The sequence below is a fragment of the Mustela nivalis genome (assembly GCF_964662115.1).
Source record: "Mustela nivalis genome assembly, chromosome: 1".
NCBI lineage: Eukaryota > Metazoa > Chordata > Mammalia > Carnivora > Mustelidae > Mustela > Mustela nivalis.
Window position 1 is genome coordinate 207,281,902 of NC_139020.1, and position 13,781 is coordinate 207,295,682.

At 60.0% G+C, this 13,781-nt stretch overlaps 1 protein-coding gene across 10 annotated transcripts in view; it reads right to left on the reverse strand.

Moving 5' to 3' along the window:
- The window catches only part of NFIX (nuclear factor I X), a 97,583-nt gene that overhangs the window by 23,788 nt on the left and 60,014 nt on the right, over positions 1-13,781 (reverse strand). For all 10 annotated transcript variants that reach the window (XM_082729975.1, XM_082729978.1, XM_082729976.1 and 7 more), the window contains exon 3: positions 90-152. In XM_082729975.1, the coding sequence (XP_082586101.1) occupies positions 90-152 (63 nt within the window). The remainder of the gene's footprint in view (positions 1-89; positions 153-13,781) is intronic.

The window sequence follows — 13,781 nt, forward strand, 5'->3', positions numbered from 1 at the left end:
TGGCCAGGGGGAGGGAAGGCAGGTAGGGGCAGGGCAAGCCACAGAGGCTAGACGTGGGCCCACAGGAGCGGGGTCGGAGGGGCACTGACCGTTGGGCAGTGGTTTGATGTCCGCATCTCCTTGCTGGTTTGAACTATCTGATTGTCCGGATTCTGCAGGAGACACAAAGGGGAAAAGGGGTCAAGATCAAAGTGTCCCCCACACACCATCCAAGCAGCTGCCCCTCCAGCCCTGTAAACACCTTCACAGCACCCTCTCCTCGGAGGGAAGCAGCCTAGGGACAACCTGAAGAGAGAAAGAAGGAAGTCCTATAGATACCAGAGCCAGCTCCTTCTCGGTGGCGGGCTGTCCTGGGCACTGTGGGGAGGTTGGCCGCAGCCCGGGTCTCCACACACCAGATCCCAGTAGCGCCCCAGTGCGACAGCCAGCACGGGCTACGGACACTGCCCCATGTGCCTGGTGGCAGAGTCGGCCCCAGGAGAGTAGCAGCGGCTGAGGACCAGGGCGAGGACTATACCCATAAGAGAAGCCAGGGATCACCTCTGCACAGCTGGGATGAACCCAAGGGTCCCCCCTCCTCCACTCGGCTCCAGCTCCCAGGGGAGCAGCCCCTTCCTTCTCGCACTTCATTAATTACAGCCATTCCTACACCTCACCTTTATGCACACAGGCAGTGCCTGGCAACCCCGAGGGGGGAGGTCTGCCCTGACGCTGTCGCCCGCTCTGTGCCAGCCTGTCTGGGCTGTCTCATGCCCCAGTGCCACAGCTGCTCAGAGGGAGCCCCGAGACAAGGGCCCATTGTGCGGCGGGAGCTCACAGAGGGCTGGGGCAGGGTGGAGTGTGTGTGTGAATATTTTGCGGAGCTTGGGAAAGCCCCCCCACCCCCGCCCCCCAGGTCCTCAAAGCTTTGTGTGCCAGGGGCACAATAGGGACCTCCAGAATGCCTGCCCAGGCACGACAGCTGGCGAGAGGGTGGCAGAGGGGGGCCAGGGCAGGTTGGGGGGCAGGAGGAAGGCGAGGCATTTGGTAAAGAATCAACCGCTCAAGGGAAAAACATGGGGGTGGCATCAGAAAACCGCACCCTGGTATCGGCCCAAGGCTCTGCCCAGCTCTCTGACCCGGCCTCCTGGGTCTCACCCACCACCCCACGGTCAGCCTGCCGGCCTGAGAGCCCCGCCACCTCACTGGCCTCACAGCCAAGCTGCTCACACTTGGGGGGTGACCAGCAAGGAAGTTCCTGAAGAACAAGGCCTAGGCCCAAGAGACTGCAGCAAGGTGGCCTGTGGCCGCTCGGCCACTCGGGTGGAAGGGAAGAGGGATGGCTGAGGGGGGCTGGTAAGAAGAACAGCATCCCCCTGGGAGCAAAGGCCCAGGCTTGGCTCGGGCCAAGTTCTTGTCCACCTGCCTCAGTGTGACCAGCGGGAAAGGACAGGTTGCCTACAACAGGACAGTTCCAGTCCCCACTTGCCGCATTCTTTACCTTGTTCCGTTTTTTTAAGTCCAAAAAAAAAAAAAAATCTCATCACAAATCAAGAAAACAGAAATCTATAAGGAAAATGTTCATGAGGTCCCCTCAACACCTCCAATTTGGGGCACATCCTGCTACACCGCCCTTTGTGCTCACGCCTGTGGTGTGTTTAGGGACGGGGAGTCCTACCCCAGGCCGGGTGTCTTTGCTAGTGGCACTCTCCACTCTGGAGAGAACCTACAGGACCTCCTCCCAGGCTCCCAGGAGGGCACCCTCTCTGTGGCACAGAGTCTTGCGGGTATCAATTTTGTCTTTCTCTCCTCCTGGCCTCTTTCTGGCTCTCTAGGTCTGATTCAACCCCCCCCCCCCCCCTGCCAGTCCAGGAAGACTCAGGTGAGGGGCTGAGGGTGTGCGTGGTCCATTCTACAACATCCCTAGACTGGGGGTGCCGCGAGCCTGCTTCATCTCCCACGGCTGCCCCGTGCGCCCCTCAAAGCTTCCGAAGGGCCAAACCACCAGCCCGGCGCCTGCCGCTCCCCTGCGGCCCCGGGGGGCGCCTGCTACTGACCCCACCCATCCTGGGACCGACTCCGTCCCCACTAGCCTTCCAGGTCCGGGTCCGTGGCGTTGGGAGAGCCAGAGGCGTCCACTCAAGGGTGTGGTCCCGGGCCCCCCTGAACGCGGCCAGGTGGAGACAGAAAGCTGCGCGCATGCGCACATCCAGCCCAAGGACAGCAAGGCGAGAGAGAACCCGACAAAGAGATGGAGGTGGGCCAGCGACTACGGCAGAGACAAATGGGGCTCCAGGAGAGCGCGATAGACAGGAAATCCTTCTAAACCAGGACACTGTCCCGAAACGTTATTGCTGTTATTACTATTAGCTAGATGTAAAGGAGCAAGCGGGAGCGAGGATCCAGCGCGGGCGAGGCCCGCTGCCACGCGCCTCCAGGCGCTGCTGGCAGCCATCTTAGCCCTTGGCAGCCATCTTACGGCTGGCGGCCCAGCCAGCGTCCCCACAATGCCACCCCCGCCGGCCCCCGGCATGCTCAGCTCAGCTCCAGGACAAAAGGCAGAAACGCTGGAAATCTGGACCCAGCCAGCCCTGCAGCAGGGGCAGCTCCGGCCAGGGCCCCACCGGCCCGCTCTAGCAGCAGCCCCTGCACCCTGGCGGCCCGCACGCAGCAGGAGGGGAAGGGAGGGTTAAAGCAGGAGCCCTGGGGACACCATGGTCTGCTCAGAAGCAGCTGAAGCCCCTGCAGGCCAGCCCCAGGCCCAGGGGCTCAACTACGAACCCTGCCCAGACAGGACAGTAAGGGACGTGATGGGGCAGACCCTTGTCCACCCGGTGGGCAGACAGGGCAGGGGGGTGGGGGGTGCCGACAGGAGCCCATAGAGCAGCTGCAGGGCCAAAGAGCAGCGGGCCCTGGTGGACAGGTTCCTAGGGAGGGTGAGAAGACCACCCACCACCCGCCCCCCACCCCCAGAGCAGCCTCCTGCTCCCTCATCAAGCAGGCTAGCTTTCTTGGGCTTTTCTAGGAGCCGTGCTTCAGCTCCGGGCCTACTCTAGACAGCCCTCTGGGATCAGAAGCCGCACCACAGGCCAGCACACCAGGGAGCGAGACACCCCAGCATCCTGACTCCTTTCCTTGTTGGGCTCCCCGGGGGAGGGGATAACCCCAGGCCTCAGGACACACAGGAGGAAGGTCCCTTTATGACACCCCTCCCCACGCCCCGCCTCATGGCTGCTCAGCTTTTATCTGGCAGAATGGGGCTTATCAGAGCCACCAGCTGAACAAACATACAAATCCACGGTTAGTGAGAAAAAACCCTCTGCCTGAACTCTTTATCTCCTGTTCACAGGCCCCACGCACTGCCCCCTGCCAACAGCGCAGGAGGAGACCTGACTGCTGCACAGCGGGGGCTCCTCTCTGCGCTGCCCCCCTTCTCCCCTTGCCTCGGACCCAGAGCGGAGCGGCTCTCCCCTGGCAGTCCCAGCCGGGCGGGTTTGCATGAGTGAGCTGCTGCCACGTGGGAGCCTCCCTCCAGTGTCTGCTTTCTCGCCAGGGATAATGGGCCAGCTGGTGGCCTGTGGGCCAGTGGAGGGGCAGGGACAGTGTTGGCTAGCACAAGGCAGACAGGTGCCCAGCTCCATCTTTTATCCTCCCCCCAAACCCTCCCCGGGCCCACGCCCCCGAGGCTGTCACTCTGATTCTCCAGCCTTCCAGGGAGCCTCTCTGGCCTCGCCTCTCCTCTGCCTGGCTGCCAGAGCGGTGCAGCCCCTAAGTACACACCGCCGGTTTGGGGCCACCCTAAGGTCAGCAAAGCAGCCCTAAGCTCCCTGCCTGCACCTCTCATCAGAGGCTACTGCTGCCTTCACGCCCTAGCGACTGGAGATGGGAAGCAGCCGCCAGGGGCACCGCTTTGGCCCTGACCCAACTCAACCTTTCCCTCTATCCTGGCCTGGAGGACCAGAGGGCATCATCTCTGGTTTTAAGCTTCCTCGCATGAGGCCCATCGAATATAGCCTCCTGAAAACAGTCCAAGCCTGTGTCCTATGCCTGGGCTTGATGCCCTGTGCAGACCGGCATCAGGGTCCCTGAGCCCAGGCCAGGTTTGGGGTTGGAGAGAATCTCAGAGCCCACAGCTTATTCTCCACGCTGCCGGTGGTTAAGCCAGCCCACGCCACCCACGGAAGCATGCTCAGCTGACTGCCCTCTGCGTGGGACCTGTGCTACTCATGGGATCCACACCTCAAAGGCAGAGGCCACCTGCCCATAGTGCCTGAGGGCCCTGGCCACTGTGGAGGCTTCTGGAAGGGGGGACTATGCAGGGGGCAGGTAATGGATCTGGACTCTGTCTCAGCATGGCTCCTGGGTCTGGGGCGACTCCCTGTTTATCTGCACACATGTCAGCAGTCAACCCCCTTGCAAAGATGGCCTGTGGCCTTCTGCAGTACCCAGACCCAGGCCAAGCTCAGCCAACAGCTGGCATGTGGGCCCCCCTTCCTTAGGTCCCTCCACAGCCCTGGAACAGCCACAAGGCCCCCCTACCCAGGACTGCCTTTCTCTGAGCACCAGCTCTGCCTTCTCTGCCCTTGAAGGCCCCTTCCTTGCTTTACGGAGCTCTTCACCTTTTCCTCTGGAATCCCATTTCTAGTCTTATTTTTCTCTCGGCTCCACACTCCTCTCTCTGTCCTTCCTTCTCCTTCATGTTCCCTTTCTCCAACTTTCTTTCCTCTCCCAACCTTGCCTGTTTCTCTGTGTGTGTGTGTGTGTCCCCAGAAGGGCTCTGCCTCTTCGTGGGAGCCCTTCCCTGGAGGGGAACCTGCAGCAGCCAGCAGGGGCCCAGTGTTGCACACGAACCCCGACTGACAGCACGTTATATATGTGTACGTGTGTTTCCAGTCACAGACAGACGGGCAGATATTTATGGCTCCCGTTAGGTAAAGGAGGAATTCCTGCTTGCTGCCGGGAACGCTCTGCCTCGGCTCCCACCCGAAACAAGCTCCCTCTGTGAAAGGGGCCACATGGAACTTGCTGGCCAGCTGCCTCCACGCACATTACTGACAGAGTGAGCGCTCAGGTGGCCAAGAGGAGGGAAAGACCCAGCTCAACCACACCCACACGGGCACACACTCAGGCAAGCACAAACACGCACGCACGTGCACGCGCCACCAGCAATTTCCTGCCATCCCACAGGAGTAGGATGAGAGGAGGCACTGGGAGCTGCGGGCCCACTGTGCACAGCATGCTGGGTGCTTAGCACCGGGCCGCAGAGGAGCCCACCTCTAGCTCTGCCGCTCCACTGACCTCTGGGCTGGAGTGGGCAGCCCCCAGAGTTCGCAGTTTGCTTGCCCTTCCCCAGGCTCTCCCAGGGGCTGAGATTCGAGAAGTAAGGCAGCGGTGTGCTCCGCTCCAGGGATGCTGTCCTCTGAAGGACTGATGCAATTCAGGAGCCGATCCTGGCCCTCCCCAGGGTGGCACTCCCCTCCCCCACCTGTCCCCCCCCCCCTTCTGTGATTCCGGAGCATCCAGGGCACTGGAAACCCAATCTCAAGGGGAGCCAGAGGCCTGGCCCACAGCAATCAGAGCTGGAGAATGTAACTATTGTGCCTCTTGAAACCTAAGTCTGAGAATCTGAGATACCCTGAGGAGGGGAGCGGTGGACAGACGGGGGGCTAGGGAGATGGGTCACAGAGGGGTTCTCCCCATCTCTGCCAACAGGCGACTCAGGGACTGAGGAAGTCCTAGAGAGTGTAGGGCAGCCAGAGGGCGAAGAGAGGAGGGGCTCGGCCTCCGCCAGGCCAGGCATAAGGAGCTTCTAGGATCTTTCCTTCCCTCTTTCCTCTCTGCAGACCACCCCCATGAGCCAACCAGCTTGTGCGTGTGCACACAGACCCTGGAGCCATCCCGCAGTAACCTAGAACCCCTAGGTAACCTAGAACACAGGAGCATGACCAGGAAGCACCGCCCTGAACATAGGGGCAAGGGTGCGGCCAGGGACAAGATGCACACACGTGTCGTGTCACTCCCCCATTACCTTCCATCTCCCCTTTCCTCATTTCTCTCCACCCACAGATCTGAAGGGGCTTGAGCCTGTGCCTTGAGTCACCTGTGCAGGGGAGGAAGGCTGAGGGCCAGGGAAGAGACTCAGTCACCCCTGCACGATCTAGACCTGCTCTGGCTGTCTGTGGGGCCTGCGCTCAAGAAGGCCATGGAAGGAGGGTAAGGCAAGGCCAACAGCACGGGTCACAGCGAACACATGGGTGGGACCTTCCACTCTCAGTCCCTGGCCCTGGCAGCACTACCTCTCCCACCTCAACCCACACTGCCTCCACCAGCACTGCCTGTGGTCCTCGGGGAGCCAGGGCCAGATCTGTCTGCCACAGGGCTCCCTGCCCAGCAGTGCGACCGCAGAAAGAGAGAAGGCAAGTCAGTGGGCTCCTCTGGTGCCCAGGAGACCAGCAGAAGGGGCCCCAAAGGCCAGACCCTGGTGCCTCCAGGGTGCTCCCGCGGTGTGAGCTGCTCAGCGTTCTCTGCCCTGCACCTGACGGGAGAACCTTCCTCGGCACTACCTTCAGCCCAGGAAGAACGAGAGATGGGGTCTGGTCACTGAAGCCCGGGGGAACCAGGGGCCCAGTTGTTCTTCCCCATGATATGACAGACAGTGGCCAAAATGGCGGAGAGAATGATGGTTGCACTGTGGTGCGGAGGCCAACACCCAGCGGGTGGATGGAGGAAAAAAAGCCCAGTCAGCCTGTTAGGGGCCTCTCCAAGCCCAGGCCAGCAGTTAAGCAGTTAATTCCCAGCAGTGAAGCCCTGGGAGATGTGAATTGACATTCAGGCTCCTCCTGGGTCTGCCCCTTTGCAGGAGACCCAGCACTGACCCCCAGCACCTCTGCCAGTGATCCACAGGATCTCTGTGAGCAAGCAGACCCGGGACACCTTACATCTGGGGGGTTCCAGAGGTGCCCAGGGAGAGGAAGTCCCGTCAGAGCAGAACTCCCAGCAGACAGGGAGTGGAAGTGAAGTGGCTGCTACTGAAGGAAGCCAAAGGAGGGACCTGGGGAGAGCTGGAGGGAGGCAGGAGCTCCCCACCCCAGGCCTGCCCTTGGCCCACCCAGGAGATGTCCTTGGTCTAGACCCCATGTCCACTCCAAGGGCAGGCCTCACCCCAGCACAGAGAGGGTGAAGGGGGCACACCAAGGGCAGTGGGGGATGGAGGTGGACAGCCAGCAGCGGTGGAAAGAGGCTTCCCTTGGTTCACATCCAGACTCCAGAACCTACCAGCCCAGTGACCTTGGTCAAGTTCTGAGCTGTTTCCTCCTCTGTAAAATGCAGATGCCACCTGCCTTCTAAGGCTCTTGGGCGAGGACTAAATGGGAAAACAGATGTAAGGTGCTTAGCCCGGGGCCGACTCGTCAATGTCACCGTCCTTCGTCCTTCCACGTGGACCAGCATTAGCTGAAACTCCTCCTTCTCCCGCTCAGCTCAAAGGCTGCCTCAGGGAAGGAAGTATGGCTAACCTTCAGCTCCCCCTACCACAGAGGCACATTATGACACGTTAAGAATGCCTTAGATTACTGGTTTTTGGTGTCTGGGCCTAGAGAACGCGACCAGGAAGCTGATGGGCTCCCTCAGGGCCTGGCCTGGCCCATAACCATCTCCAAAGAGGGGCAGAGAGGTTCCTCTGGACATAAAAGAGCAGGATGCCTTCTACGGGTGTGTCCCTCTCCGAAGTCAGTCAGTGGTCTCAGGATGGTCCCCACATTGGAAACGGTCGGGGAGAGGCAGTGAGAGGGAAGGCCAGGGGATGGGTAGGCCCACAGGGAAGGGGGAGAAAAGCTTTTGCCCCTGGACTCTGAGGGCGCTGGGTCCTGCCTCTCCTAGTCCAGCGCTAAGGATACAGAGGGCCGGGGACACCAGAAGCGTGGGTGCTGCCCCACGGGGTGGCCAGCCGCCTCTCCTGGGAGTGCCAGCTGGTACCACAGCTCGCCAGCAGCTGCAGCCACCGTTTCCAAGAGCGCCTGGGGCCGGGAGTCATGTACTAGCTGGGTCCATAAAAGTGCCCGCACCCCTAAAGCTTCTGTCCCCTCCTGCACCTGACAGAAGCAGACAGTGGAGAATGCCCTCCATATCGGCATGCCGAGAAAAGACTGGGCCCTGGGGAGGGGGCACCCCCATCCAGGCTAGGGGCATGCAGAGCTGCTCCCCAACCCCTACCTGCTTTCTGTTTCCAGCACTGCCCTTTCTGACCCTTTGAGCTGCCCAAGCCAGGCCTGGCCAGACAACTGCCCCCACCTCCAGCTGCTCTTAGGACTATTAATAGTGTCCCCACCTCCCAGGGTCAGGCCTCACCCTCCCCCCATCCCCTAAATACACTTGCCCTTGGTCTAATTACTTGTAAAAGGTACAGAGTCCTCCAGGCACTAACGCCAACCGGGGATGAAAAGGCGGGGGGAGGGGGGGTTGGTGCAGAAGTTCTGGAGGCCACCTGAGGGACATGCCTGGAACAAGCGGGAATTTGGGGAAAGGAGGGAAGGAATCCGTGAACCCCAGAGCAAGAGAATGACAAAAAGACAAAAATAAAACTAAGAGAGAGGAAGGGACCAAGATAGAACATCAGAACCAGAGTAAAGTGGTTCAAAGCAAGAGGGCCGCAAAAGAGAGAAGTAGAAGGTTCCAAGAGGGAGGAAGAAAGTGGAGAGGAAGAAAGGAAGACAAAGGAGAAAGTGACTGCTTAACAAACAAACAAACAAAAGGAACACAAGGGGAGAAAACATTCCTAAGAACACTCAGCAGTGGCTTCCTAAGCGCAGCTCAGCTCGGGCCCAAGCCAGCTGCCAGCACCTGATGGGGGGCTCAGCGGGGTGAGGGACTGGAGTGGCCCCAAGCCAAGGAGCCTCTACCCACACACCTTTGCAATGTTCCAGGGAAGGGAGGTGAGGGGCAAAGGATCAGAAGAGGAGGCAGAAAAGGAACAACTGACCAGGAAAAGAAGGTGGGAGAGGTGAATCCCCTCAGAGAGTAAAGTCACGCCCAGCCCTGGGCGGAGGAAGGCTCCTACACACGGAGCCTCCTTGCTAACAGGGAGTGGGTCACGCTGGCCAGAAGATGGTGGGGATGGGAGAACATCACGACTCCCTTGGCTCCTCGCGTGCTAGGTTACCTCTCTCTTTCTGGCCATGAGCAGAGTCCTACCCCCGCCCTGCCTCCCACTGACCCTTTCCTTAGGAGAACCCAAAGGGTTTGGGGAAAGAGAACCCACTAGGCCAGAGCAGGCCAAGGCCACCTGGCTCCTGTCCTCAAGGTGCTCTGGTTTCCTCAGCTCCATAAGGCGCAGCACCTGACACCCAGGCTGGTCCCTCTAAAGGAGCCTCCTCTACCAGGGAGGCCTTCTGGGGAGACACATACTTGGCTCATGGAAGAGCAGCAAACACAAGCACAAGCCATAATCAAAGGTCTAAGTGCAGAACTTCTGCCTGGAGGTTGGAAGCCAAGCAGCCTTTCCTTTAAATCCCATCTACACTGGGAGCCTCTGGCTGGACCAGGGCTGGGGGACGGGGAGACTCTGGTTCTGGAAGGCTCAAGAGCCCCAACGGGGGCGTCTGGGTGGCTCAGTCGTTAAGTGTCTGTCGTGGGCTCAGGTCACGATCCCGGGATCCTGGGATTGAGCCCCGCATCGGGCTCCCTCCTTGGCAGGAAGCTGACTTCTCTCCCACTCCCCCTGCTTGTGTTCCCTCTCTTGCTGTGTCTCTCTCTGTCAAATAAATAAATAAAAATCTTAAAAAAAAAAAAAAAGAGCCCCAAGGACTTAGCCACCAGGCCTCCCAGACCAAGGGTTCCCAGCTGGGAGCACCCCACCAAAGCATCAGTCCCCTGGGGTCAAGGCCTGCCAGTGTTTTGTTCACTTGTGTATCCACCACACTTGGAAGTACAGTTGGAAAGAATAACGAAACTCTAAATAGATCCTTCTAGATCCTTCTTCCAACTTCTGACCACCCAGGGGATAGAAGCACCACGTGGCTAGCACCTTCCCTTCTAAAGAAGAGAACATTTTTCCTGCAGGTCCATCCTCAACACTCAACACCCAAGGAATTGATGTGGAAACCTCAGTACCACTAATTCTCCTGCAAAGCCCAGCTGGGCCCGCGCCGCAGGACTGGTCACATGGACCCCCACACCTGACGGCTGGACTGACCAGAGAAAGGACACAGAGTCTCCGTGTGGAGGGCAGGGAAGGGGAGCACACTTGCAAGCTTGGTCTACTCCCTAACCTCCCCCACCCACAAAGACCTTATGGCAGCCACTGTCCAGAGCTACCCAGACAAGACCTGAAGAATTTGGACCTCTGACATCAAATCTCCAACTTACAGCATGGAAAGCCCAGGCTGGGTTGAATAACTGTGTAGGCAGGTGGCCTCCTGAGGGCATGAGATGGCTCTGGGTGTCAGAAAGAGTCTGGGATCCCAATCCTAGACCTGCTGTTTTCAGGTACCCAGTGTGTCTCCCAAGCCTCCTTTCCCTCCCTGAGCCTCACTCAGACAGCACAAAGTGAGCTGTGGGCAGGAATTTTTAGAGAAGAGCAGAGGGTAGTTTTATACGCTCTAAAGCGCCAAGCACACATAAGGAGGGCATAGATGGGGCAAGGAGGCTGGCTTCCGGGTCGTCTTCCAGAAGCTTGGACCTGCACACAGTACCATGGCGGGCCACCTGGTAGGAGGCAGCTATCCAGACTCGGGGCTGGGACCGTCTAAGCTGCTGAAGAGACCGAAGGATACCGACCCTCCAGGTTGGCAGGTGCCAAACACCCCCGTGACAATGCCCTGAAGGGCCAAAAGGGGCTTTCCCCTAAGCGGAGCCACGGGGGCAGCAGGGCTCAGGGGCCGCGCCCGCACGGACCGGCGCGCTGCACTCCCGGACGCCGTAGCTAGGTGGCGCAGCTAGTTAACACTAGCTGCCCTCCGCCGGCAGCCGCGGGGCCCGGGGCGGGGGCGGCCAACCTGCGCGCGGCCCGGCGGGGGCTCCAGGGGCCGGGGTTCCCTCTGCTCGCGCACGGGGCCTAAGTAGGAAGGAGGAGGCCCCGGCCAGACCCAGACGCTCGAACCCCGGGCTGTACTGCCCGAGGCGGCGACTCCCGTTGCTGCCGATACCGCTGCCAAGCACATCCCGTGATGTGATGTGAGGGCCGAGCTTCCCGTTCTCATTGATTAGGAACAGCTTGCGGTGCGGGGGCCGGATGGAAGGGGGCCGGGGAATGGGCGAGCGAGGAGCGGGGGGCGGGGGGGAGCTGCCAGGTGCATGGCTGTGGGGGTAAACCAGTGAGCTCGGGCCCACCCTGCGCGACGCCACCGCGGCTCTCGGTCCCTACCTGCCTCCCCCAGGCAGCGGGGCTGCCCTGGGTGTGGGTGAGTCGGCTGCCGCGTGACCCCAGGGCTGTTCCCAACACTCCCACGACGCCCCCACCTTTTGGCAGCACAGACCTGCCCCTGCACTTGATAAACGCTTGAAGAGAAAGATCTCCTTCCGCCGCCCCTCTCAAAAAGTTAAAAATGGAGACTAAAGTCAGAGATCAGGAACCAAGGAGAGGGAGAAAAATGGAGAAAAGTCAAGAAGAAGAAGAAGAAAACAACAGCGCTCTCTGCAGTGGCGGCAGCCGTCGGGCAGGCACACCCTCCCAGGCGGGTGTGGAGAAAGGCCCCTTTGTTCGGCAGGGAGGTTAGCCGAGGTGAGGCCCGCTCCCCCCACCCCCCCTGACCCTGGGCCTTGCAGATCGCTTCTCAGGGCTCCGGACTGGGTCTGGCGGCTTCTCTGGCCCCCCAATCCTTCTCCCACTCCTCCTGCCAGCCAGCGGAGTAGCCCAGCAGTGGGGAGTGTGTGTGGGGGGAGCACTGCTCCTTACCCCGGGCCTTGTCCAAACACCAGTGGTCACACATGTGGGACACCATTGGGCTGGGTCCTCCAATGGGCCTTCTGGACGGGGCCACTACCAGCCACTAGCGATTTGCCCAGGCAACTCTTAAGCTGCTGGGTTTTAGGGGGCAGATTCTGCATGCAGCAGTCCCCCAGAAAGACATGGCCAGAGAGGGTGGCACATGCTAGAAGATGGCACCCCAGGAGGCACAGGCTGGCTGACCACGCCCCTCCCGCCCACAGTGAGGCCCTGGGCATCTCCTGTACCCATTCTAGACACAGGACCTTTCTAACAGCCCCGGTCTCTGGGCTAGAGGTGGCTCGTGTGGAGCTTCCTCAAAGTGAGGGCTGGGATCACCCTCAGATGAGAAGCAGGGGCTAGAATGGGGTTGTAAAGGGGGACTGAGAATAGGCCCACCTCCAGAGCCTGCCAAAGCAGAGGCTGCAGAGGGAGCCTGGCAGCAGTGGGAGGGAAGAGACACTGAAAAGTGTCCCCTTTGCCCCGAAGTACACCCCATCCCTGGCTCAGGTTGGGGAAAGGACCTGAGGGATGGCAGGCCCCCAAGCGCTGTGTGTCCTCTGCCCATTAGGGCAGGGGTGCAGGCTCCCCGGAGCCCTCCGGCCTCTCAGGCAGAGCTGGAGGGCTTTAGGCTCAGCCAAGAAGTGCAACCCTTTTCCAATCAGCGGCACCCTCGACCTCCCAACCCATGCATGGGCAGCAGAAAACGGAATAAGGGACTGGCCTGGGCCAGTCTGCTCCAGACCGTTCTCTGGCCTCCAATGTGGGGGATACCTATTTTTCAGGAGGCCCCAGCCTCCTAGCCGCAGTACCACAAAGCAAAGCAGTGAGAGCAGGGAGGAGGAGCCTTGTGTTGCTGGCCTGGCCCTTCCCAGGCCTCTGGCTTGGAAAGTGGGGGAAGGAGGGAGGGGAGAGGAGCAGCAGCAGCTGGACTCGCAGGGAGCCTGAACCATCCTGTCCAGGGCTGAAACGGCGGCAAGAAGCTGCAGCTCAGATACACAATGTCCTGCCAAACCCCAGTCCTTTAATTCAATTAAGCGCGGGACAGACTTCCCAGATTTTTCTGTGTGTGCGAGTGCATGTGAAAACCCTGATGCGTGTGAATCCCGGGAGCCGCGAGCATGTGTGCACGCATGTGGATGTGTGAATCCTGAGGGGAGAAGAGGAAGATGGAAAGATGCAAATGTTGGGGGAGGACAGAGGTGGGCCCGGATGGCTCCTGGGGAGAGTGGGCAGGTGTCTCAATCTTCTTGGAGGGCCGACCTCCAGACTGGGGTTCTCAGCCCCTGCCCCATGGACCGCTCTGTGGTGGGGCCGGCCTGTGTGCACTGCACTGCAGCACTAAGCATCTCTGGCCTCCACCCACTAGATGCCAGTAGCATCACGCCCCCTCAGTTGTGAGAACTAAAAATGTCTCCACCATTGCCAAATGTCCCCTGGGGGAAGAATCAGTCTGGTGGGACCCACCACTTTGGGGCACAAGATACAAACCGAGACTCAGACTCGAGACTGACTATGTATTTACTACCGGTGCCTTGCCTCACCTCGCCCCCTTTGGGCGTAAATCCCAGTCGATTGGCTTCCCAAGTGTCTCAGGTTTGGCTCTTTTTTTTTCTGAGATATTCTCCCCCACTTACACATCTGGCCAGAGCGACTCAGGCTCAGCAAGGGTTTTATCAGCAGCAAGGTGCTGGAAAATGACTTAGCCCCGGCCTCCAACAGGGAAAGGGAAAGCTGTCACGGCTAAAGTCATGAGCCAAAGTCGTGCCCTGGGCCAGATCTGCAGCCTGAGCTCTACAAAGGCGGGGTGGGGGTGGGGTGGGGAGAAAGGCTGCAGGCAAGGTACCTTGCTTAGCCCCTGGAGGCCAACAGAAATCAGTGC